This window comes from Mesoplodon mirus (genome assembly GCF_964341445.2).
Source record: "Mesoplodon mirus genome assembly, chromosome: 4".
NCBI lineage: Eukaryota > Metazoa > Chordata > Mammalia > Artiodactyla > Ziphiidae > Mesoplodon > Mesoplodon mirus.
Window position 1 is genome coordinate 14,650,350 of NC_138979.1, and position 24,282 is coordinate 14,674,631.

A 24,282-nucleotide genomic window follows, 5' to 3' on the forward strand; every position below is an offset into this window, starting at 1 on the left:
CCCAAATTCGATGATCATGGAACAGGAAAGAATTATTTCTCATAATATCCTCCACTGTCACATATGATAGAAAAAGAGTTGGGAGTCGGGCCAGGGTTAAAATGCTTCCTTTGCCACATGTTGCCTGGATGACCTTGGACAACTTACAGATGTCTCCAAATCTGTTTTTGTTTTTGTTTTTGTTTTTTTTTCATCTGTAAAGTTGGGGCAATGATACCCATCTCACAGGGCTCTTGCAAGTGGTAAATGAGATATGATATGTAAAGGGCTCTGTAGAAGAGCCAGTCCATAAAATATTAGTTCTGTTTGGTCCTCCTTCAGTTTTAAAGGGTGGTTTAAGAGTTTAGGGTGATACATATAGCTGATTCACTTTGTTGTACAGCAGAAACTAACACAACATTGTAAAGCAATTATACTCCAATAAAAATACTAAAAAAAAAAGAGTTTAGGGTGATATCATAGTTAATTCAAAACATGAAACTAGATGAAATTTCTAAAAAGGCCAAATCAATATGAAATTTATATTAAGAAGCATTTAGGTCAGAAGGGCATATTCAGAAGGTTCCTGAACCCAGATAACTACCTATCTTGTTGATACTGCAGTCAAAGAATGATTAAAAAGAGCCAATCTAAATTTTTTTGTATCTTCAGGGATGTACCCCTGCCAAATTTTTTCTAATGTAATTAGAGGAACTGGAGATATTCTATCCTGTTAGTTTCCCCTAAAGATGGGCTTGAAATGAAAACCCCAGTAACATTAATAGTTTTCATGAATCTTATCAGAGACATGAAGTCCAGTACTTCTAAAGCAAGTCAAACAAATTTTAAACTGCCATTTTAAGTTTTATAAATAATGTGGTCTGTATAGACTTGTGATGAAATTAGAGTGGTAAATGTTCCCAAAATGCCATATTGGTAATCAGTTCAATGTGTATTAGAAAGAAGTATCCAGCAGGGGAAACCAGAGACTTAATGTTCTTTTCAAGAATGATATATGTACTTTCTTAACATTAATAAAAACTTTTCTCTTAGAGGAAAACATAGGCAGAACACTCTTTGACATAAATCACAGCAAGATCTTTTTTGACCCATCTCCTAGAGTAATGGAAATAAAATAAAAAATAAACAAATGGGACCTAATGAAACTTAAAAGCTTTTGCACAGCAAAGGAAACCATAAACGACGAAAAGGCAACCCTCAAATGGGAGAAAATATTTGCAAACGAAGCAAATGACGAAGGATTAATCTCCAAAATATACAAGCAGCTCATGCAGCTCAATATCAGAAAAAACAAACAGCCCAATCCAAAAATGGGCAGAAGACCTAAATAGACATTTCTCCAAAGAAGACATACAGATTGCCAACAAACACATGAAAAGATACTCAACATCACTAATCATTAGAGAAATGCAAATCAAAACCACAAAGAGGTATCACCCCACCACGGTCAGAATGGCCATCATCAAAAAATCTACAAACAATAAATGCTGGAGAGGGTGTGGAGAAAAGGGAACCCTCTTGCACTGTTGGTGGGAATGTAAATTGATACAGCCACTATGGAGAACAGTATGGAGGTTCCTTAAAAAACTAAAAATAGAACTACCATATGACCCAGCAGTCCCACTACTGGGCTTATACCCTGAGAAAATCATAATTCAAAAAGATACATGTACCACAAAGTTCACTGCAGCACTATTTACAATAGCCAGGACATGAAAGCAACCTAAATGTCCATCGACAGATGAGTGGGTAAAGAAGATGTGGCACATATATACAATGGAATATTACTCTACCATAAAAAGGAACAAAACTGAGTTATTTGTAATGAGGTGGATGGACCTAGAGTCTGTCATACAGAGTGAAGTAAGTCAGAAAGAGAAAAACAAATACCGTATGCTAACACATATATACGGAATCTAGAAAAATGGTACTGATGAGCCTAGTGGCAGGGCAGGAATAAAGATGCAGATGTAGGGAATGGACTTGAGAACACGTGGTGAAGGGTAAGCTGGGACGAAGTGAGAGAGTAGCACCGACATATATACACTACCACATGTAAAATGGATGGCTGGTGGGAAGCTGCTGCATAGCACAGGGAGATCAGCTCAGTGCTTTGTGACCACCTAGAGGGGTGGGTTAGGGAGGGTGGGAGGGAGGCTCAAGAGGGAGGAGATATGGGGATGTATGTATACATATAGCTGATTCACTTTGTTGTGCAACAGAAACTAACACAACATTGTAAAGCAATTATACTCCAGTAAATATGAAAAAAAAACTAATAAGCAGACAATTTCTATTCCATCAGACAGAGAGAAATCTTAAGGATAAATCAGTTAAATGATACTGGAAAAACATTTGTGACTCTGTGATTCCGTGATGTGACTTAAAATAACAGTGCTTTTAGAATTTAGTATTAAAATAGGTATATTAGTATTTTGTTCATCTCTAAGGCAGAATAGTTAGTAATACCTATCCTGCTTTCTTCACAAGATTGTGGTGGTGATAAAATTAAATCATGTATAAAAAAACTTTTGTCAACTCTCAAATGCTTTTATAAACAATGATAATACTGCTAATAATGATAAAGTGTTAGATACAGCTCTATATTTTACTCCACTGTTCAGAAAATTGAAAAACAATTTTGTTTTCTGATGAATATCAGATCCTGCATTTACTTATATTTCAAAGGTTTATATTTTCCTTTAAAAATAATATTTACGATTTAATGATTTAGTTGTTTTTTACATGCAGCATACCCAAACAGAAATAAGTCTTATTAAGATAGAATTTCCAGTCCATGTGACTACTTGATGACACTTGGAGGGCTTCTCTAACATAAGAGTTGATGACAGAAGAATTTCTTGAGGCTGACTGAACTGATGTTTGAGGTTATGACTGAATACAGTTTACACTACTTACTTCTGTCCTACATACCTATCCTGTCTAGTTTCTTCTCACCAAGAATCATTTTAACCTTCACCAGAGTAGCAAAGGGAATGAATGAGTTCGGGGCCAGTTGGATTTGCTTTCTTTTAGTCTGTCTGCTCACATTGCCCTTAGCCTCACAGGTATCTGTCTGTGGCTTCCATCCTGCCTGCCATTCCTCAGCTCTCAATCTCTGCATCTCCAAGTGCTTGAATCTCACTGTATGGACCATCATGGTGGAGGTTTTGCTTTTCTCTTGTTTATTAACTCACCTATTGAAGAATCTCAAATCACTGTTGTCTAAACATGAAGAGCTTGCTGCAGAGACACTGGGAATCCTTTGCTCGATGTGTCTGGCTGTACGTGAAGAATAAACGCAGCCATTTCACTTCCATTTTCAATATCGAATTGAAAGTTCTTCTTCTTGGCCAAGTCCAACCGAGAACAATACAAGGAAGGGGATTCTGGATAACTAGTTCTAGCCTTGGGAGGGAGTGTTGATGGAGCCCAGTTGAGTACAGACAATCGAGCACAGCAAGGGAGGGGTAAGGATTTAAGAAATTAATGTGTTTAAAGTGTTTAGAACAGCACCTGGCACGTGGGGCACTCGGCATGACTGTAGGATACATGCAAAAGATGTGGCCTTTCTACTCTACAGGAGTAGAAAGATTATAAGGGGAGCATAAGCTGAGATTAAAAGACAATGAAATGAGATGAAAATACAAGCTGAGGGAGAAAGTGAACATGGTGAGATAAGGAAGAAATTCAATGACAGATTTTGATAGAATTAAGATTTTTTTTTTACATCTTTATTGGAATATAATTGCTTTACAATGGTGTGTTAGTTTCTGCTTTCTAACAAAGTGAATCAGTTATACATATACATATGTTCCCGTATCTCTTCCCTCTTGCGTCTCCCTCCCTCCCACGATAGAATTAAAATCTTAAAAAAAAAAGTTTAACTATAGTTGATTTGCAATATTGTGTTAGTTTCAGATGATAAAATTAAAATCTTTCTTGGAGGCAATAAAGAATAGATTTGACACTGCAGAAAAACGTATGAAATGGAGGCTGCATTTGGAGTTTCTAGGTTCAGTAACAGAAATCCATCTCATGTTAGCTCAAGTGAAAAACGAGAATTTATTGGTTTGGGTAACTGGGAAATTCAAGCTACCTTCAGGCATAACTGGCTCCAAAGGCTCCACAGTGTCACGAGGACTCTCCTTCTCTTCCCATCTCTTGGCTCTGCTTGCTTCTGTATGACTTCACTTGCAGACAGACTCTGTCTAGGTGGTCTCAAGGCTGGTGTTTCCAAAATTAAATCATCCTCACAGCAACTGATCCCAGAGGAAAGGACAGCTGTTCTTTTTCCCCCGGCCTCAGATCCATCAATGACTCTGGCCTTGCTTGGTTATGTGTCTGCCCTCGATTTAATCATGGTTTCCCAAGGGTTGGGGTATCTGATTGGACAACCTGTCACATGGCCCCTCCTGTCACTAGGCAGGAAGGCTGCTTTTGATGGCCCCGCTAGATCACGTGGAGTGAGGGAGGGGCAGTTTCCAAATAAATAATGCTGCTAGGCAGATTTTTAAAAAATTAACACATGTCTACTACAAAGGAATAATTTAGGAAAATGATCCAGATATGTGGAAAAGGGCAAGGAAGTAAATTTCAGTGGGGAAAAAAAAGGCGGGAGGAAGAGATCAAGCATATACAGTAATAATTCTAGGTGCTCCTGAGGAAGAAACCATAACTAGTCTTTTCAAAAATATTATATACTACTAAAAAGATAAAGCAGTTTATCTTGAGTACAAAATAAATGTATAAAAATGATAATAATATGATAATGATTGTATTTTCCTGTATAGGACCTATAGAAGATAAGGATGAAACTTCACTGAAAGCTAAAATAAAAGATTTAAAGAAATGGAGAAATATACCTTCTCCTGTGAACAGACTGAAATCTTGTTGAGATATCATTTTTCCCTACATTGTTTGGTAGGTTTAGTGCAATGCCCATTAAAATTCCATTTGTTTCCTATGTGGAACTTACTAGGATTATTCTAATGTTCATTAGTGAGAATAACTAGTTTAAAATTAAGAAAAAATTTGAAATAGAAGAGTCATAAAGGGAACTTGGTTTAATGGATATAAATCGTTATAGTCATACATTTAAGAAATGTGTGAGTAAGGCAGTGAATGTTAAGTCCTTAATATGGTAGCTGGTACATAATAAATGGCCTGAAATGACAATTATTATTACTGCTATTATTATTATTTCTCCTCTTTCTTCCTTCCCCCTTTCACTTATCCTCCCTCTGCCTCCTTTTTCATTCTCTTACTCTGAGGACACGATAAGGAACAAAACATTAAATAAAACGAGGCAAAATCAGTCATTGACCCTCAGGCCTGCACCTGTCCTGGGTTGATTTTCAGGAATTTTCAGAGATTTTCAGGAATCTCTGTCTTTCTTCTTATTCAAAACAGTTTTTTATAGAACACCATCTCATCTTGAGAAGACTGCCTGGAGAATGGGGTCCCATCTGTCGTCGTTGTCCCAACACAGTGAGCATTTAGGGTTTGGATTATTCAGAAAAGAAAGAGTGTATGTGTGTTTGCCCTTCCTCTGACAAACCTCTCTTCCACTGTAACGTTTGTTTTTTTTTTTTAACATCTTTATTGGAGTATAATTGCTTTACAATGGTGTGTTAGTTTCTTCTTTATAACAAAGTGAATCAGCTACACATATACATATGTTCCCATATCTCATCCCTCTTGCGTCTCCCTCCCTCCCACCCTCCCTATCCCACCCACTGTAACAGTTTTTATTCTTCCTCAGTTGTGACGGCCTGAGGAAGGGAACAAACACATGTTGCAGACATTTGAGAAATGTCAGATGAGCTTCCCTTGGCCCTAAGTAACAGGTTAGGTGGAGGAAGATGACTAATCTGCTCGGGTAACCTTGTTTCCGATGTTCAGACATCCCTTCAGCTAGCGAAAATCAGGAGCTTGCCTCTCTCAGTGTCCCTCAGAGGAAGCCCCCGTTCCTGTGGGATAACCTCAAGCCTTGATATTCTGGGAGATCGGTAGAGACAGGCTCCTGGGCTTTTCTCCTGTGTGGCTCTGTGGTGTCCGCTTGTTTGAATGTGCAGCTCATGTCAATCTTAATATTTGTTTTGAGTCACATATGCTGGCCTCTAATTTGCAATTTACATGGATGATGGGGCCCTATTCATTGTCCCGCTCCCGCTGCCTTTGTGCTGTTCACCTCTCTTCACGCAGCCATTAGGCTGAACAGCATATAATTAGGTAACCCATGTAAAGCATAGATTTCTGAAAGGTTGCAGCTCTTTTCAAAAAGTAAGGGTTTACATTTTTACCCTCATTCTTTTCTAAACAAAAAGGCATTCCCCCCTACGGCTTTCATCTGAATGTAGTAACTTAGAAACAGTTAGTCTTGTAGGTGGGTAATAATTTTGGTTTGTTTTCACCTGAGAGTCTGTTTTTGTTTACACAGTTTGTGTTTAACTTGGTGCAGGCTGAGGTTGATTGGCCATCATTTGTAGATGAGTGTGTTGCTTTTTGAAGCCAATCAAAATTGGCTTATTTTAAATCCCTGAAGATTTTAAACTCACCCAACAAAATAACTCAGTTTTCAGATTACTTTTGTTTCTTTTGCTACCGGTGTGCACAAAACCTACTTAAAATTGCTTAACGTAAAGCCTATGAAAATGCAGGTAGTGAAGGAAACAGATGTTCTTGCCAAAATTATGCTAATTATATTTAAGCTGTGTTCACTTGTCAGACAGGTTCATGATTATAAACATAGTTTAAAAGTAGTTGGTGGTGAGGCCAATGTAAGCTCTTTTTTTTTTTCAATTAATTAATTTATTTGGCTGCGTCAGGTTTTAGTTGTGGCACGCGGGATCTCGGTTCCCTAACCAGGGATTGAACCCGGGCCCTTTGCATTGGGAGCGCAGAGCCTTAGCCACTGGACCACCAGGGAAGTCCCAACACAAGCTCTTAAATAGAAGTATGTATACATGATTCATTGAAATAAAATCATATAATGCATTAGGGATCTTATGAAAGTTTTAATGCATTATCATTTCTTACACTTGATATTATTTTTGAAAGAAATAAAAATGTACAAATTTTTTTTTTTTTTGCGGTACGCGGGCCTCCCACTGTTGTGGCCTCTCCCGTTGTGGAGCACAGGCTCCAGACGCACAGGTTCAGCGGCCATGGCTCACGGGCACAGCCACTCCGCGGCATGTGGGATCTTCCTGGACCGGGGCACGAACCCATGTCCCCTGCATCGGCAGGCGGACTCCCAACCACTATGCCACCAGGGAAGCCCCCAATTTTTTTTAACTCTGCAAGGTTGAAAGGCAAATAACAAGATACATTGATATTATCCAGAGCACTGATTCATAGTGGTCAACTGGGGAATTCATTAAAATGCAGATTCTTGGGCCCCATTTACCAAAATTCTGTTACAGAGGACTGAGGATTGATCTCAGGAATCTAAAAATTTTAGTAAGTACCCCAGATGATGCTATTGCAGAAAGCTTGCAGGCAACATTAGAAATACTTGTTTTGTACAAATGCAATTAATTGTGCATTTTGTACAGATGTTCAGTTATACATTTCTGTGTTCTACCTTTTACATCTTGAAAAAGTGAAGATGGGTTTTAAAAGTGACTGTTACTACACCCTTTGCATTATAAATTTAATAGAATCTAATGTAATGGACAAGTTGACTAGCCATCCACTGGTGAATTTGCCATATAGAACTCCATCTGGAAAATAGATAAATATTTCTTCAGCTCATGACCGATCTCAGGAAATAGAGAAGCAGATAGACGTGAGATATTTGCCCATCGGGGATTATATGAGTTGGCTTCTGATCTCTCCTCTCATTTGTCAGTCAAGTTAATGTAAATGACCACTGTCATCTAAAGTACGTTTGGCAAAATTTATATATATTTTTCTCTTTAAATCTCTGTTTTCCACACTTTGGTTTGATTGTATCTAATGTGTACTCAGAGGATGAATATTCCTTAATGTGGGTCCTTTTATTGTTGGAGGATCAAGTCATTGCAATGATATTTACTAGAATAAAACTATCAGTACACATCACTAGGCCTCCCAGATAAGGGACATTTGAAGAGTCCAATCAGAAAAGGAAGAGAAAGGTGTGGTTGGGAGGGTGAAAAAGCTGGAGAGTTCCAGAGTTTCACATACCCTCACCCCAGGAAATGATTTTCCATATTCGTGTGCTGGAGCTTATCCTGTATCCCCTGGGGGTCAAGACTGTGTGGTAGACAAGTTAACGCCCTTGGTGAGGCTATTCTGTATGTGAATATGCACATATACACTTACACAGAATGACATGCTTATAAGGATGGTGTATGTAAAATCTTATAAGATTGGTTCTGTGCCAAGGTCTTGGGATTATATTTTTTATGTTGTATAAATTCAGTTCATATGCAATAATGTTAGTGAGGTATTGGCATAGTAAAAAAAGAATATAGTTATCCAAATAAATGTTGCACGTAAAAATTAAAAAAAAAAACTTAGGGTCAGTGGCTTTCTTAGAATATTATGGTAAGGATAAATTATGTTATGGACATTAAGGCTAGCAGCTATATGAAACTACTCATTTCTGTTTTCTCTTTTTCAATCAAAACTGTCTCTTTGATCAGATTTTTTATAGAAAAGATGTGCAGGACACCCACATGTATAACGCGGAGCTTGACAGACCAGACATAAAGATGGCGACACAGATCTCCAAGATCATAAGCAATGTAATCTCTCTTTCTTATCTTGAGAAGAATTGATTTCTCATTTTTGCAGGAGACAAAGTGGCTTTGGTTGTTGGATGGTTAATTTAGTTAGTGAAATTAATCCATCTGAATTAATGACATCTCAGTTTTTTCATCTGAATTATCCATTTCACTATGTAAATTAGTTGGATATGTGCAGAAACTGATCAGACTTGACTTGACCATGGCTCTGTTGTCATGCTTTTAAAAAAATAAATACTATTCAGGCATAAGATAACATTCAAATGTCTGAGCCTGAGAATCAAGTTTGTCATTCGTCTGGTCCCATATTATCTCTCACCTTGTCCCAAAGAACTTTACTTGGCCTTGTTTCCATCTTGTTGCTGTTAATTGTGCAGGTTCTCTTTGGTCAGCATTTACCAATGCACATTTCCTATACATCATGGCTGTTTTTATCTTCCCTAAGACATCCTTCTTGGTTAATACCATTTTACTTAAACATACCTTACATCCTGATTAAAAATGATTACTTAACTTGAACCAAATATTTGAGTAACATAGGCTATACTCGACTTAAAAAATCAATAATTATTTACTAAATTCAACTGCATGTTAACCAAACAGGGTTAGATCAGTTCCTAACACTAAACAAAGCCAGAAGACATCTGCATGCAGAATGCAGGGTCTCAGTTATCTAGAAATTTCTCCTGGATAACATAAACACAATGATGATGATGACTGGATTCATGGACTCAAACTTAGTAATTATTTTACTACAAAAAAGTTGTTTTTATAAAATCAGTTTCTTCTTAGCAGTCAGCATTTTAGTATTTGGTGAGTTGTAAGGAACATTTTATGTGGACTGAGGGTCAGTTTTATTTTGGCTATTATCAATGTAATTTTTCATTGGAAAGTAGAAATGTTCAACATTCTCTTATTTATTCATTTTAGGCTGAATACAAGAAAGGGCAAGGAGTAATGAATAAAGAGCCTGCTGTAATTGGAAGACCAGATTTTGAACATGCTGTGGAAGCTTCTAAACTTTCTAGTCAAGTAAGAATCTAGTGATGATCCCACAATGATTTTATTCAGAGATTTTGTTTCTAGCAACACTGGAAGATATTTTACTTTAGGTAATGTCTTTAATTGCAAGAATACGTAAAGATAATGTTTCTGTAACCATGTCAGATAGGATTACAATAATTGTAAATTTCAGTAAGGGATAAAATAAGTCCAGTTTTAAACATAAAACTAAGTTTTCTTTTCTCCTGGCTCAAATTCTAACCTTTTTCTATGAGTTCAGCCATGTTGTCACATTTCCTAGGATTTCTAGAATTTAGGAATAGTCATATCAATTAGATTAGAAGAATAGTTAAATTTCTATCTATACACGCATACACAGAACTTTTAACTTAGTAAGAAAAATAGCAATTTTCTCAATTTTTAAATGCTTTAATCACAAAGTAAAAAAAGAGGTAATCTAAATGAAGAGAACATTGAAATCATAAAAAGGATCTGAAAAAGTGTAAAGACATGCCATATTTTTGGCTGAACGTCTCAATAGATAAGAATTTCAATTTTCCCAAAATTAATATATAAATGTCATGCAATTTCAATTAGAATCCAACAGTTTTTTTGAAGTATGGGTAAATGATCTTAGAGTTTGAATGGAAAGGAAATGCCTGAGAATAGCCTTTAAAAGTATGAAAGTGAAGACCAGTGAAGGAGAACTTAAGTTGTGAGTTACCATAACATAGTATAAAACCACTGAAATTAAATCAATATGGGATTGATATAGTAAGAGATAAAATAATCAGTAGGATAGACTAGGGAATCCTGAAATAGGTTCCAATGTGTATAAGAATTTAATATATGATAAAAGTGTTGGTTCAAGTCAGTGGGAAAAAGTTGTATTAGTTAATAAACGGTGCTGACATAACTGGCCATCCATCTGGGTAAAAATAAAATTGGACCTGAATCTTAAACCATCTACAAAATGAATTCCAGATGGATTAAAGATGTGAATGTAAACCAAAAAAATTTTTTAAACCTTAAAAGAAAATCCAAGAGACTATATACACCACATAGGGATAACAGAGTTCTTCTTAAAACTGGAGAACCAGAAGCTACAAAATAATAGTTAGACATGCTTGACTATGTAAAAATTAACAACTCTTGTAATGGAAAAATTTAACATTTGCAAAGTCAATGATAACAGATAGTAATTTTTATGCATGTATAGTGTTTTCAACTTTGAAAATGTCCATTCCTCAAGTTGCAAAAGTCTTAATTCGATTATACTTCAAAATGGAGAGATGTAAAAGAGGAAAACTGTAAAATCTAACTGAAGAACATAAAATACTATCTGAAAAAATGAGAAGACCTACTATGTTCTTAGCTTTGGAGGGCCTGAGAAGGGCCGTGACTCCAAGCTCTTCTGAGCCCAAATAACACTCATTGAAGAGCAGGGAATATTGGCACAGACCTGGCAACTCTTCCGGCATCGCTTCAGATTTTCTGACTTCTTACAATTTCAGCCTTTTCTGGGGGCAAAGAGTTCCTATCGGTTGTGTAGGAGAAGCGGCAGATTCTAGAGAAGCTGTACAATTTGGCTGAGTAATTAAGAAAATGGGCTGTGGACCTGGACCCTGAGTTCCTGGTCCTGCCGCTGGCTCACTGAGTGACTTTGGACAGATGGCTTAATTTCTCCATCTGCAGTTTCCTGGCCCGTAAAATGGCATGGCAGCAATACTGCTTCTTAGGGTTGTTGTGAGGATTAAATGAATTACCGTGAGCAGCTTAAAACACTGCCTGGCCCATAGAAACACTGCATCATTTCCCAGGAATAATTTTACTGTAGCTATTCAGAATAGTTTTCTACTCTGCATTTTTTACATGAATTCATGCACAAAATGAAGCAGTAATAGTAGACTGGCCCTTAGATTCTGGTCTTAAATTCATTCATTCACAATCTTATTTGAGAGTCCTTAGAAGAAAGTTTTAGTATTTGAGTTTTTATTTTCACATTTCAAATGCAGTCACCAAAAATCCTACCATTTGATCCTACCTGGGTTCTTAGGCAGACTTAAAAAAAAATCTCAAATCATTTAATAACTGAATTATCAGATGCCTAAGCGGATTGTAATTTGCAAGTTACATTATATCTGTCATCTTTGTTTTTTTATGACATTTTTGCTGATCTCACAGTGTACAAACTCATTAGAAAAGGGAAAAACTGGGCAGATGAATATATAGGACTTCCGGAATGAACTTGGTATGTTCATTTGTATTTTCAGGTGCATTGACTAGAAATAAAGGCAGAAAGTGTAGTTTCTTATTTTTATTGACAACTTTGGAGATCATGTATTCTCTTGCTCCTAAGCTAATGAGATCATGAATATAGGAGCCCACGAAGGCAAGTAGATACATAGAAGGGAAATAATTTAGGAATGCAGTAAGCTGGGAAGCTAGGGGCAGGATGCAAGACACAGAACAGAAAGAGTAAGAGAGCACCCAGATTGTGAGAGGGAAGGCGATGACGGGGCAGTGCCCATGGTGTGCAGAGATAAGACACCCCTGATGAATAGACAGAAAGAGAAAGTGAGAGGGTACAATTCTTCCATTTTACCTGGAAATTGAGCTCTGTGGGATTGAACCCGGAAAAAGTAATGGAAACAAAACTCTTCCTATGTTAACTTGTACAATAGCTTTGCTCCCATAGTTGTAAAGTCTAGGAGGCACATAAAATTATGGTCAAGTAATTAAAAGAAAATCAGTGAAAAATGAAAGTGAAATCTCATGTGCTAAGATAAAGAGATGGGTGTATTTATAAGTATCTCAAATATTAGGGCAGTAATTATTGAAGTCATCATCTTAAAAAAAATTCTTCTAAGAGTGGTTATTTTGTTTTCATATTCATAGATCATCTTAATTTATGAATTGGCATTTGTCTATGTGATGAATGGAATTCCTTTAGTTTTATAATATCAAAGAAAATTTTGTATTTATAGTAATTAGTGTTTCTTCTAAAATTGCGTTTGATATTTTGGTAAGAGAGGGTTTTAAACCTAAACATTACTAATTAGATTGATGTTAAAATTTAATAATAAGTATTGTCCTTAAATTGTAAAGGGGTATTAACTGGTTTGGAGAATCTCCCATTCTCCCTTCTGGGCAAGCACTCTCCCTTCCAACCTCCTTCCACCCAACTTTTGGTTTAAATGTCACATCTTTGACTTGCTGATTTAAATTATATTGCTCTGTTCCCCTTTATTCTGTTTTTCCTTATAGTTCTTAACACAATGTATATTAGTCATATAAACGTATATGTGTGTGTTTTAAACATCTATTCACCACCACTCAGCAGGCTCTGTGGGGACAGGGTTTAACGGCGGTAATGGCACAGATTAGGCTTTCAAGAATTACATAGAGACTGATTAAACAAATTTCTCTAGATCATTCACATTTGGTTCAAAGTCAGTAAGGTATTATTTTATTATGAAACTAAGGGCAGAGTATATTTTGGGTAAAACTTGGACTTAAACACATGGATTTTATGATGAATTCTACATAAAACTCTGTTTTTACTCTCTTCCTCAACAACTTTTAGTTCAGTTTCATCCATAATTGGAGGGAATTGATGCCCATGGATGTGTGGCATTATGTTGTTGTTTACTTTTCATTTTCACTGATAATTAAGTGCACTTATCCAATTTTCCACTTCTTTCCTAGCATATGTTTCTATGACTATGATGAAAAGCTTTCGTTCAGGGTCTGCTTTTTGTCTGCTTTTCTGGCACTTTGTGAAACTGAGCCACAGGTGATGTCACCAAGCCCAGCACTCCTTATGCAGAAAGCTTGAACTACTAAGATCGGAAGTCAGGCTTTGACTGTTGAAACACAGCCCTGTTCAGATGCAGTTATGAGAAACTAGGTTAAGTTCTATCATTGCGGTTGAGCAGTTCTAGTGTTTTTTTGTAATGTGTACCTCTGAAAGTTCTGCTAAGTCTGTTAAAATTCTTTATAAAACTTTTAGGAGTTTCATCCCATATACCTAACCTATATTTTTTTAAAAGTTGGTAGTCATTAACTTTTAGATATGATATTCATAATGTGAATAAAATCAGTCATAGGTATAACTTTTCATTTGTTTCCAGTGATTGATTTATGTATAAGGGGTAACATTGTGCCTTAAAACCATAGCAAAGTCACCCAACACCTATTTCCTCTTGTCTCAAATGGTCTTAAAACTGGAAGGAAGATACTTTGTTCCATGGTTGAGTCACCCATTGTAATGAAAGGAAAGCATTACCCTGATCCCTTAGCAGAAGTGAGTGTGCGTGAGCAGGTGGACACTCAGATGTGTGAACTGTGGGTTGAAAGTAGGATAGAATGTTCAGTGTGTATGTGAAGTTAGTGAATGAACCAGTGAGTGAACCAAACTATTTGGCTATTTTCGTAGTTCATTTATGTGCAAACCTTACAGCAACATAAGAGACAGTTGGTATCAGTGTCTGGTAAATATATTTTTTATGTAATTCAGTTATTTTACTTTCTGGTTAATTAATGAGGGAAACTCTTGCATTTTTGTTCTTTAGGTATCTTTTAAATCAGATCACACAGAGTTCTGAAGGTTAAAATAAGATAAATTTCACAATACTTCGCTTATCATTAAACTCATTAGAAGTAACTGAATGACAGATATACTTTAAATAATTATTCTCATGCTACAGAAATAACCTGGAAAGGTTAGACAGCATTTTAAAATTCAAATTTTAGGGTGTGTAGCCCAATGCATAACAGTGGTAGAAATCTTTAAGAATAAAGTTCTCATAAAAATCTATTACAAGGCTATTGCAAAATTTGGAGACACCATGAAAGTTACCTGGTCCTGCTTTTCAGTGGAAGAATCCCTTCTCAATGTAATCCATCCACTTATTCATTCAAACAAAACAGTTACTGAACCACATATTACATGCCAGACACTATGCTTGGGGTTAGATTTTCAAGGGTGAACAGAACAGATATAGCCCGTGCCTTCACCAAGCTTAGAGTCTAATGGGGAAGACCAACACCAGAGACAGTTTTGCAGATAATTGCAGCAATGTGTGATGGGTGACCAGGTAAATTTGGGGTCCTTCAAAAATATATCAGCAGTAAATATTATAGTTTAGAGGGTCAGAGAGGGCTTTCAGAAAGAAGTTACATTTGGGCAGATGCAAGATGTGTAGAAAATTTTCAGGTGAACATTGGAGGAGGTAGGGAGCAGTGATTTGAGCAGGAAAGCAGAAGGGGAAAACAGAACAGGAAAGCTGTTCCACTGGTGGACAGCTCAGCTGATAGAACATTTTCCTTATAACCAGCAGAAATCTCGTTGGCTACAATTTCACCTATCAATACTAGCTTTACCTTTTGTAGTAGAACAAATGCTATTTTTCTGTTTTTGCAAATGTTTGAAGACAGTTACCACCCGATTCCCAAATCTCTTCAGTATAGAACTCTTCAGCATAGTAAGTGATGTAGAGTATGCGTTAGATAAATAATTCTTGAATGAATGAATGAATGAGTAAAAGTCTGGCAGGAGCTATAAAGTATGATACAGATGCAATATGTTATTTTTGTATCTATTGTCTTTCATTTCCTGTTGCATTTTTTTTCTTCCTAATAGGATGTTGTTCAGACCAATTTATCAATGACTGTGGAGGGTGTGTGTCGGGGGAACAGACTTGGGAAATTAGAGAAGTATTATATATAGTTCCAACACCTACCTCAGGGTATGACTCATTCTGAGTCCTAATAGAGAGTTGATTGCTTATCATTTTCTCTTTAATTTATATGTTTCTTTAATAAACGTATATTAAGTGCCAAATCCATTCAAAGCACTGTGTCAGGCACTAGGGATACAACAATGAATGAAAATCTATTTCTTGCTCACTGTCTAATGGGAGAGCAGACATACACAGATAATTCAAATATGTCCAAAACTTAGAAAATAGTCTAATCTTATATTTCCAGGGAAAACTCACCTTTAATAATAGGTTAGTATTACTAAAAGTGTGTCTTGTAAAACATCAGGTGAAAAAATGCACGGTTCTGTTTGTATTGAAGTATTTAAATCTAATCAATTAATCCAGCTGAGCAGTGCTGGCTTCCATCGAGTTTTCTTTCAATTATTCATATTCTTCAACCTCAGACATCGTGAGTGTCTTAGTTATGTATTAGCTAAATGGCAAAAATAGGTCCTATCATCTTGAGCACGGGGAGCCCATCAGACTGCCTTTGTACCCCTCATAGTTCTCAGCACAGTTACACTAGGAGCAGACACAACATGGAGGGGTGTGTTACTTGGAAATTCATCTGACACAGTGGGGACAGCATACGGAAGGCCAGAGAGGGGGCACATGCAGCATGTTCAAGGAGCTTCAGAACACGAGGATGGCCAGAGGACAGAAATTAAAGGGGAGATTGGAGAGCTGGGAATGCCAGGTCCCACTGAACCTTGTAGCCATGTCTGGGATCTGGTCTTCATGCTAAGCCCAATAAGAAGTGAGTTTAAGCATGTATGTGACTTGATCAGGTTTGCTTTTGGAAGAGGTTACTGACTCCAAGCCTGATGGAGTGTGTCTGGGTCATATCAGCGTTCCCAACCTCAGGTAGGAACTCATCCTAACTCATGGCAGGAACCCAGTGCAGGCTCAATGTTTAATGAATAGAGGAAGGAAGGAATCATTACAATGTAGATTGATTACTGTTTTTCAGAAATTATGCATTTACTTGGAAAGTGTAAATGCTACCAGGTTATCTAACGGGTGAGAATGTGTCAGGTTAATTTCCAAGTGACACTTCCTTCCATGTTGCCTCTGGGCTTAGTGTAGTTGTGCTGGGAACCCCAGGGGTGGGTAGAAAGACAGTATGGTGGGCTCTCTGCGCTCAAGTTTTGCCTTTTAGCTAATACATAACTAAGATACTCATGGTGCCAGAGGTTGGGAACTGTGAATAACTGACGGGAAATGATGCAAGCCCATGTTACATAGCAGAATCAGTTGATTAGATGGAAACAGCTACCAGCTGAGAGTGTCTACGGCACTGTGGCATCAGGCAGCATGTTTTCCTCAGTAGGTGGAAAGTGTTGGTGAATCTGGCTGAATCGGGAGTGCCATTCTAGGGGAAGTCAGTTCAGAGAATCTACGATCATCATTAAGTGAATACCTTTCAGGCACTAAAACCTAGAAGAGACAAAAACACAGATAAGAATACTGTGAAAAATGCCACAGCAGAGGAGTGCTGAGGAGTGGCATTGTGTGTTTAGTGGGGGGATCAGGTAGGGAGAATCTTGGCTTTGGTGCCAGCTACTGTGGAAAGTAGTAAAGGAGCTCTAAATTTATTCCATTGGTGATGTTGGCCCTGATTTCAAGATAAAATAATTTTCTAAAAATCAAAGTTTTTCTTGTTTTAGGGAGACCTTGCCTGTTAATTAGAATGAACGAGATTTTGCTTGAATTTATAAGGTACACTGAGTATCAAAAGTTATTATTAGCAAATGGAACTGCAACAGAAAATGTTCCCTGTGAACCATCTTGACATATTTTCCAAATGTGTTCCCACCAGGGTTTTCACAAGCTCCCACTCGTAGGTACGCGGCATGTGTCCCTGAGGGAGACCATCACCCAGTACACACTAGATTAAAAGAGGTAACATGAGCCATTCCCAAACTGCTTTTTTGTAAAGGTTTCTGCAAGGCAGAGCTTAGGATGTAGAATAAAGGTGCATTCTGAATGTTGTAAGAAAACAAAATAGTGTAAGAATCATTATATAATAAAAATATTACAGGAAGACAAAAGAGCTTACTTTTTTTTTTTTTTTTTTTTTTGCGGTACGCGGGCCTCTCACTGTCGTGGCCTCTTCCGTTGCGGAGCACAGGCTCCAGACGTGCAGGCTCAGCGGCCATGGCTTATGGGTCCAGCCGCTCCGCGGCATGTGGGATCTTCCCGGACCGGGGCACGAACCCATGTCCCCTGCATCGGCAGGCAGACTCTCAACCACTGCACCACCAGGGAAGCCCAAAAGAGCTTACTTTTGCTTTTAAGATTTGTGCATCCTTTTCTGCCTACAGGAATAAAAGCAGATGTGAAATGAGACTAGCTATTTTTGTTTTATTTTTGTAAAGAATTTGTATATATATTCTAATTAGTTATCATAACATACATTCACTTATTTCTCTATTCATGGAGAAAAATATAGTTCTACACGATAAGTTGATAATCCTTCTTTTGGTTGCCTTAAGACGACTTAAAAAAAAAAACCCACAGTGAAGATTGGAGATGGTTCTGCTGCTGAATGCAATTGTGGAGTTAAAGCAGAGAAATGAAAAATGACATTAAATAGACCCAGGATGTTTCAGAAAATGTAATCCCTAACAATGAGGTTTTGAACAAATGGGAAATGATGAGAAAAACCATGGTATGAGCTATGTCCTGCATTTGGAATAATTCTTTTAGGAAAATTAATATTCAAATTCTGAGATTTAGGACCCATTTTCTAAATGTGGTAGGTGTTAAGACCTTTGTGGTCTTGATTTCTAACTGATCATAAATGTTAGGAATGCAGAAGTGGAAACTGACATTTAAAAATCCCCAGATTTTAGTATATAATTCTTGTTAATAGGATTTGAGTTCATGCCTAATTGCATTTATGATCCATGTTCAAGTAGAGGTGCTTTTTAATTAAAAAAAAACCCTTTATGCCTAATTAAGCTTTATATGGGGGTGGGGGGGGTGGGAGGGAAATACCAGGAATTTAAACTTTTGCTATCATACATTTTTAAGGTAGCTTTTATATGATCTAATTAAAAATCAAACGTGTTACTTTGAAAGCTTAAAGGTAAATGTGCTATTTAATTTATCCTTTTTGTTTCTTTTACGGAAGGTTAAATACAAAGAAAAATTTGATAATGAAATGAAGGATAAGAAACATCATTACAATCCTCTTGAAAGTGCTTCTTTTAGGCAAAGTCAGCTGGCCACTGCCCTAGCGAGTAATGTAAGTTACTTTCTGCCTCATGACTTGTAATTCACAGAAGATTATTTTCAGTATATTTTGATTCTTGTTTTGTCGGACTTGGCTGTGTGGTACTTGTGATACTTAATCAAGATCTTGTAATTTCCAAATAATTTTAGAAAAAGCTGAAGCATATTTTCTTGAAGCTTTTCTGAGAAAAATTTCATATTGTAATTTACTATTAATGGTTACTGATTATTAATTAATTAATAAGTAGGAACAATATTGCTAATAAAACTATTATAGCCGATCAAGCATAGAAATAGATTATATAGTTTTTCAGAAAAGTAGTGTGTAGTATCATAATTTAATGATTATGACAATAGTTAACTCATGTAATTATGCATGAAATAGTGCATATTGTAAAGTATACCTGGTGCATACTAGTTTATCCTAAGGAAATTTCCAGAAATTGTACTTGAGATGGCTTACAATTTCTTTCTTATCCCTTATGTAAATTCTGTGAAATACGTCTTCGTAAGTTTTGTTTTCGTTTCATATCTTTAAAAACAAAGTTTCAATTTATAAGAAAAGATGTCTTAATTTTTTATTAGAATTAGGAAGAGTATAAAAAAAGAAACATGGAAAAAATCAATTACTTTGCTATAATTGAATGATGTATAGAGTACCTTTTTAAATGTTAAGTTTGACTATTGTTGAACTGTTGCTTTGTTAGAGCATTTAAACCTTTCAACTCCTGTCATATCCTTGGGACTTGGTATTTTTTATTTTCATTAATGTTTAGAAGGTATTGTAATTTGTGTTCATTAGCCAGCTTTTGTTACCAGCAATGGAAATAGGTGTTTCTGTCTTTTAGGACCTTTGGGAATATCATAATGATTTATTTTTCTTATTTGATTATTTTTGTGTGTGTACAAACGTAAAGCAAATAGAATTGGGATATACTTAAAGGAACCTAGAGCGCAGTACTGAAAGCTCAAGGTTTAGAATCAATTGCCTGGATTTGAATCTTGCTCCACCACTTAATATTATGCTTTCATCTTTGTGCCTCAGTTTCCTCATCTGTAAAATGGGGATATTTAAAGTATTTACCTACTAGGATTGTGGAGATTACTTAATACATATAAAGTGTTTAAACAGAAGAGTTTTTACTTGTTTACTTACTTACCCAGTAAGTGCTTGATGTTTTCTATTATTAACATTTTATTATTATTATTACTAATATTATTATGTTTCCAAAGCAACTGATTAAAGAGAAAAGAAACACTCTATATAGTAATAGGATGAAAACCACCAGAAGCTCTAAAATAGACACAAAATATAATTGAAAGATGGTGGTAATTTCTAAAGAGTAAAGTTTCTATTTTCTTTATTTTTTGAAAACAGAATTTCTGTTAAAGTTACTTGATTCTGTTAACATCACCCTTTCTGACCACGTAAACAAAAGGAGTTACCAAAATATTTTCAAGTCCCTGTAGTTTTCTTTTATTCATTCCGTAGTAAATGAGCACCATCTAGTGGCTCCTTGTAAATTCATTTGTCAATTTCCCATTAAATAATACTTTGTTGTGTTTAAAATAATAATGGCCATAATGCAAAAGCGTAATATTTTCTTCTCCTAGATGGTATTTTGTTCCATGTTATTTTCATAGGTGAAGTACAAGAAAGACATTCAAAATATGCATGATCCAGTTTCAGATCTCCCAAACTTGTTTTTAAACCACGCTTTGAAAACCAGCAAAATGCTCAGCGGAGTAAGTGGTCATTTGTTGACAACTGTAGGTGTGTGAGTCTCTGGAGCCGATGTGTCTGCAGTGCTCATGAGCACACCTGCTTCCTTAGGCGAGCCCGGCCTTCACTCCTCCCTCAGTAACTCACTTAATGAAAAGTAGTGTCTTGCTTAAATCCCACCCAGGCTGTCGCTTTACAAAGCTAGCTCTTTAATATTTCTTGAATACAAACTTTCTTGTTGAACAGCTACCCTTCCAAGTGTTTGTACGAGCGTCCTTTCTGTCTTTCTCCTTCCCCTTTCTTTCTCTGTAGTAGATTGAAGGCACTTGGAGGTCATGCTCTTAAGTCAGGGATCTTTTATTTTGTACAGGCCAGAGCAGAGTGTCTGGTATTCAGTAGGTAGCATAAAACTTATCTTAGTCTAAATTATATCTTCTTTAAAAATAAATTTCAAGGGCGTTTGTGTTGATGCTATACTTTTATGAAGGTTTCGATGTTTTCTTCAACGCAACTAGGAGGAGAGGGTGATTTCCTCACGTCCTGATGAAAATATCTGTGTCCACTGCCAAATGGTCCATTCCATCAGAGCTCAGCTCTTACATACTGTTTCCAGCACGCAGTGCATCTGAACCCTGACTGCACTGGCTCTCATTCCTGATGACCCTGGCTCACCTGTGCCTGTATTTCCTACATCTCAGAATGGCCCACGGTGATGATGAACTCTAATTTGACCTCAAGTTATTTCTATACCTATTTTAATAATAACTCAAAAATTATCCATATTTATCATATATCTGCTTTGGATCAGGCACAGATTTGATGGCAAAGTATTGATATGTTGGCAAAGAATGTGAAAAAGTGAAAACAGTCATCTTCAAGAGATGTACCCACGGTCATGCATGAGAAAAATCTGTAGTCAAAACCTGGTTCCCAAACCATTAAATAATGAGATAACAGCTTCAGTTCAGGTTAAAAATGTCTACACTTGGCTTTGATATATTGAAACTTCTGTTCATTACTTTGTAATCCTCTTTTCTTCTTGAAACGTAATCTGCGTGTAAATAATTTGTATTCACGGAGATTAATTAATTACTTATCACTGGTCTCTGGAGGAAAAGCAGTCCATTCTTCTTTCCTGTCTGTCGAGCAGGGATGAAGTTTGGGAGACTGTCAGGCACAGAATTAGACTCAGTCCCTGGATGCTTAATTCATGGTGTCCTGCCACTTCAATGCTTATCCCCTCCTCCTCTGCACACATGCCTCTGTTCCTTGAGTGGCTCTGTTTGAATTATACATTTTCTGCCACGACTCGTAGGTATGCTTCTAAAAATCAATATGTTTCTGTGCTCTGAGCCTCTGCTTTCTTCATATTTAGTCTTTGCTCATCCAGTTTGATCATTGCAGTAGCATTTGACCTGGGACTCTTTCTCATCCCTATTTGGGTTAAATTTCCTTAGGACACAAGGTTTCATGTATAAATAAGCCAACAAAAATATCATGGTGGTAATTCAAAAATTTGGTAGCTAGAAAAAAGGTATGCCACTCATAGGCAATATTTCTTTTAAAAAATATTGACCTTGGGCTTCCCTGGTGGCGCAGTGGTTGAGAGTCCGCCTGCCGATGCAGGGGACGTGGGTTCGTGTCCCGGTCCGGCAAGATCCCACATGCCGCAGAGCAGCTGGGCCCGTGAGCCATGGCCACTGAGCCTGCGCGTCCGGAGCCTGTGCTCCGCAACGGGAGAGGCCACAACAGTGAGTGAGAGGCCCGCGTACCGCAAAAAAAAAAAAAAAAATTGACCTTTATTTTATAATAGTGGTGAAAAGCAATAATAGTAATTGTTTCTATTTTCTCTTCAACAGAGAAAACCCAGCAAATTTGTATATTCCACTTGTTTTATATACCACTTATAAAGTTTAAACCTTCATTCAGGTTGCTTTTGCTGCCTGGATTATAGATTTTTTTCCTGTTCAGTGATAGAATTGTGATTGAACAATTACTTCATGGAAGAGAAAGTTTGAGCCAAAAAAGGTGTTACTCTGAAGTTTCTACTTATTAAAGTTGCACGATGTTACACTGGCTTGAATTTATTGTACATCAGAATTGCCTTCTTTTCAATTTTAATGTAAAGAGAATTGGGATTTTGTTGATTTATAAAGGCAACTTAATTTTATTAAAAGATTGAGTAAGGGAATTCTTAAACAGACATTCTGCCAGAATTAGTTGTCAGTTTGGTATAAATGGCTGTTTTTTAAAGACCTCTGAATGTCTTTGATATAAATCATAATTTAAAAAATTATAGTGTGTACAGTAAAATTAGTGCCTTATGAGTTTTTACAGCCATACTGATTAAATTTTTTGAGAGAACATTTTCCTTTGGAAAATAGAGCTCTACTAGCTTTCAGTTTCTTTTATAACTGCATAAATTAAAAATATATATTGTGTGTTACTCTGTATAATTCCCACTAGGAGGCAACAGAGACTATTATATAAGAAAAAGCAAGTATTGGTAATCTTTTGCAGATCTTAGTTCAAATAGGGTGGTTTTGTTTTGGTTTTAAAATAGGAGTTTCTGAAATTCTCTGTAACTACAATAGATCATTGAGTTAGGGACAGTAGTTTTTGACCTTTTCTCAGTATATACCCGTTATCCCAGACTTTATTAGTTCTGGATTTTAACTTAGTAATGGAATGTATCCTAGCTTGTTACATTCAGTTCATAACTAGTTTATAAATATATATTATAAAATAACTTGTAATCAAATTATAACATCTCTAAGTATACTGTTATTCTTTGAAATTATCTTTTTTAAAAAAAATTAGTAGAGAAGCCAAAATTTATTTAGAGATTGTTCTCTTGCGTCAAGATGTACTATGTGAACATTTTCATGAGCTTCCTGGGGCTGCTATCCTCCCTAATGTATTCTGGTTAGAGTTTTGGGAGACACATGTCTTAGTTCCCTAATTGGCTGAAAATGCCTCTGGGGACCATTGCTGCGTCCCCAGGGAAAGCAGTTTTCATGTGTAGGCCGCTTGGACCTTCCATCCTTCCCATCCCTGGCACTGGGCCTTCTTCCTGCTTCACTCTCAGATCACTGGAGCATCTCCTAAGACCCAAATGTCCTAGCTCTTTCCTGCTGCCTTTCAAATGCTGCTTACCTCTCCCTCCACTCTACACAAAACTGCCATTTTCACTGAAATCCTCATTGTCTTAGGAGCAGCAAACTTTAGCTTAAGTCTCTGTAGACGTGAGTCTTTGAGAGTTACCATTTACCTCTAAAAGTCTTTGAGAGTTACTATTTACCTCTAAAAGTCTCTTCCAAATAGGCAAAATAACTAAGTGTCCAAATCTCCAATGTTAAAAATCAGGAAGCAATTTTTGTCTTATTGCTGCCTGTTGTATTTAGAGTCCTACACTTGCCAAATTTGGCATCCTTATCCATTCTGGTCTCTTCCAAATTCACCCTTTTTTTTTTTTTTAATAAATATATTTATTTTATTTATTTATTTTTGGCTGCGTTGGGTCTTCGTTGTTGTGCACAGGCTTTCTCTAGTTGCGGCGAGCCGGGGTCACTCTTCATTGCGGTGTGCAGGCTTCTCATTGCAGTGGCTTCTCCCATTGCGGAGCACGGGCTCTAGGTGCGCTGGTTTCAGTAGTTGTGGCTCATGGGCTCTAGAGCGCAGGCTCAGTAGTTCTGGTGCACAGGCTTAGTTGCTCTGCTGCATGTGGGATCTTCCCAGACCAGGGCTCGAACCAGTGTCCCCTGCATTGGCAGGCAGATTCTTAACCACTGTGCCACCAGGGGAGCCCCAAATTTACCTT

General features: G+C 36.9%; 2 protein-coding genes across 2 annotated transcripts in view; both read left to right on the forward strand.

Annotated features, from left to right (window-relative positions):
* Positions 1 to 24,282, forward strand: part of NEBL (nebulette) — a 339,992-nt gene that overhangs the window by 251,344 nt on the left and 64,366 nt on the right. The gene's annotated exons all lie outside the window — the stretch shown is intronic.
* The window catches only part of LOC309802235 (nebulette-like), a gene marked incomplete at its 3' end in the record, with an annotated part of 94,982 nt that overhangs the window by 41,605 nt on the left and 29,095 nt on the right, over positions 1 to 24,282 (forward strand). Inside the window, exons 7-10 of the mRNA XM_082617669.1 lie at positions 8,634 to 8,735; positions 9,666 to 9,767; positions 18,639 to 18,752; positions 20,384 to 20,485. Of these exons, the coding sequence (XP_082473795.1) occupies positions 8,634 to 8,735; positions 9,666 to 9,767; positions 18,639 to 18,752; positions 20,384 to 20,485 (420 nt within the window). The remainder of the gene's footprint in view (positions 1 to 8,633; positions 8,736 to 9,665; positions 9,768 to 18,638; positions 18,753 to 20,383; positions 20,486 to 24,282) is intronic.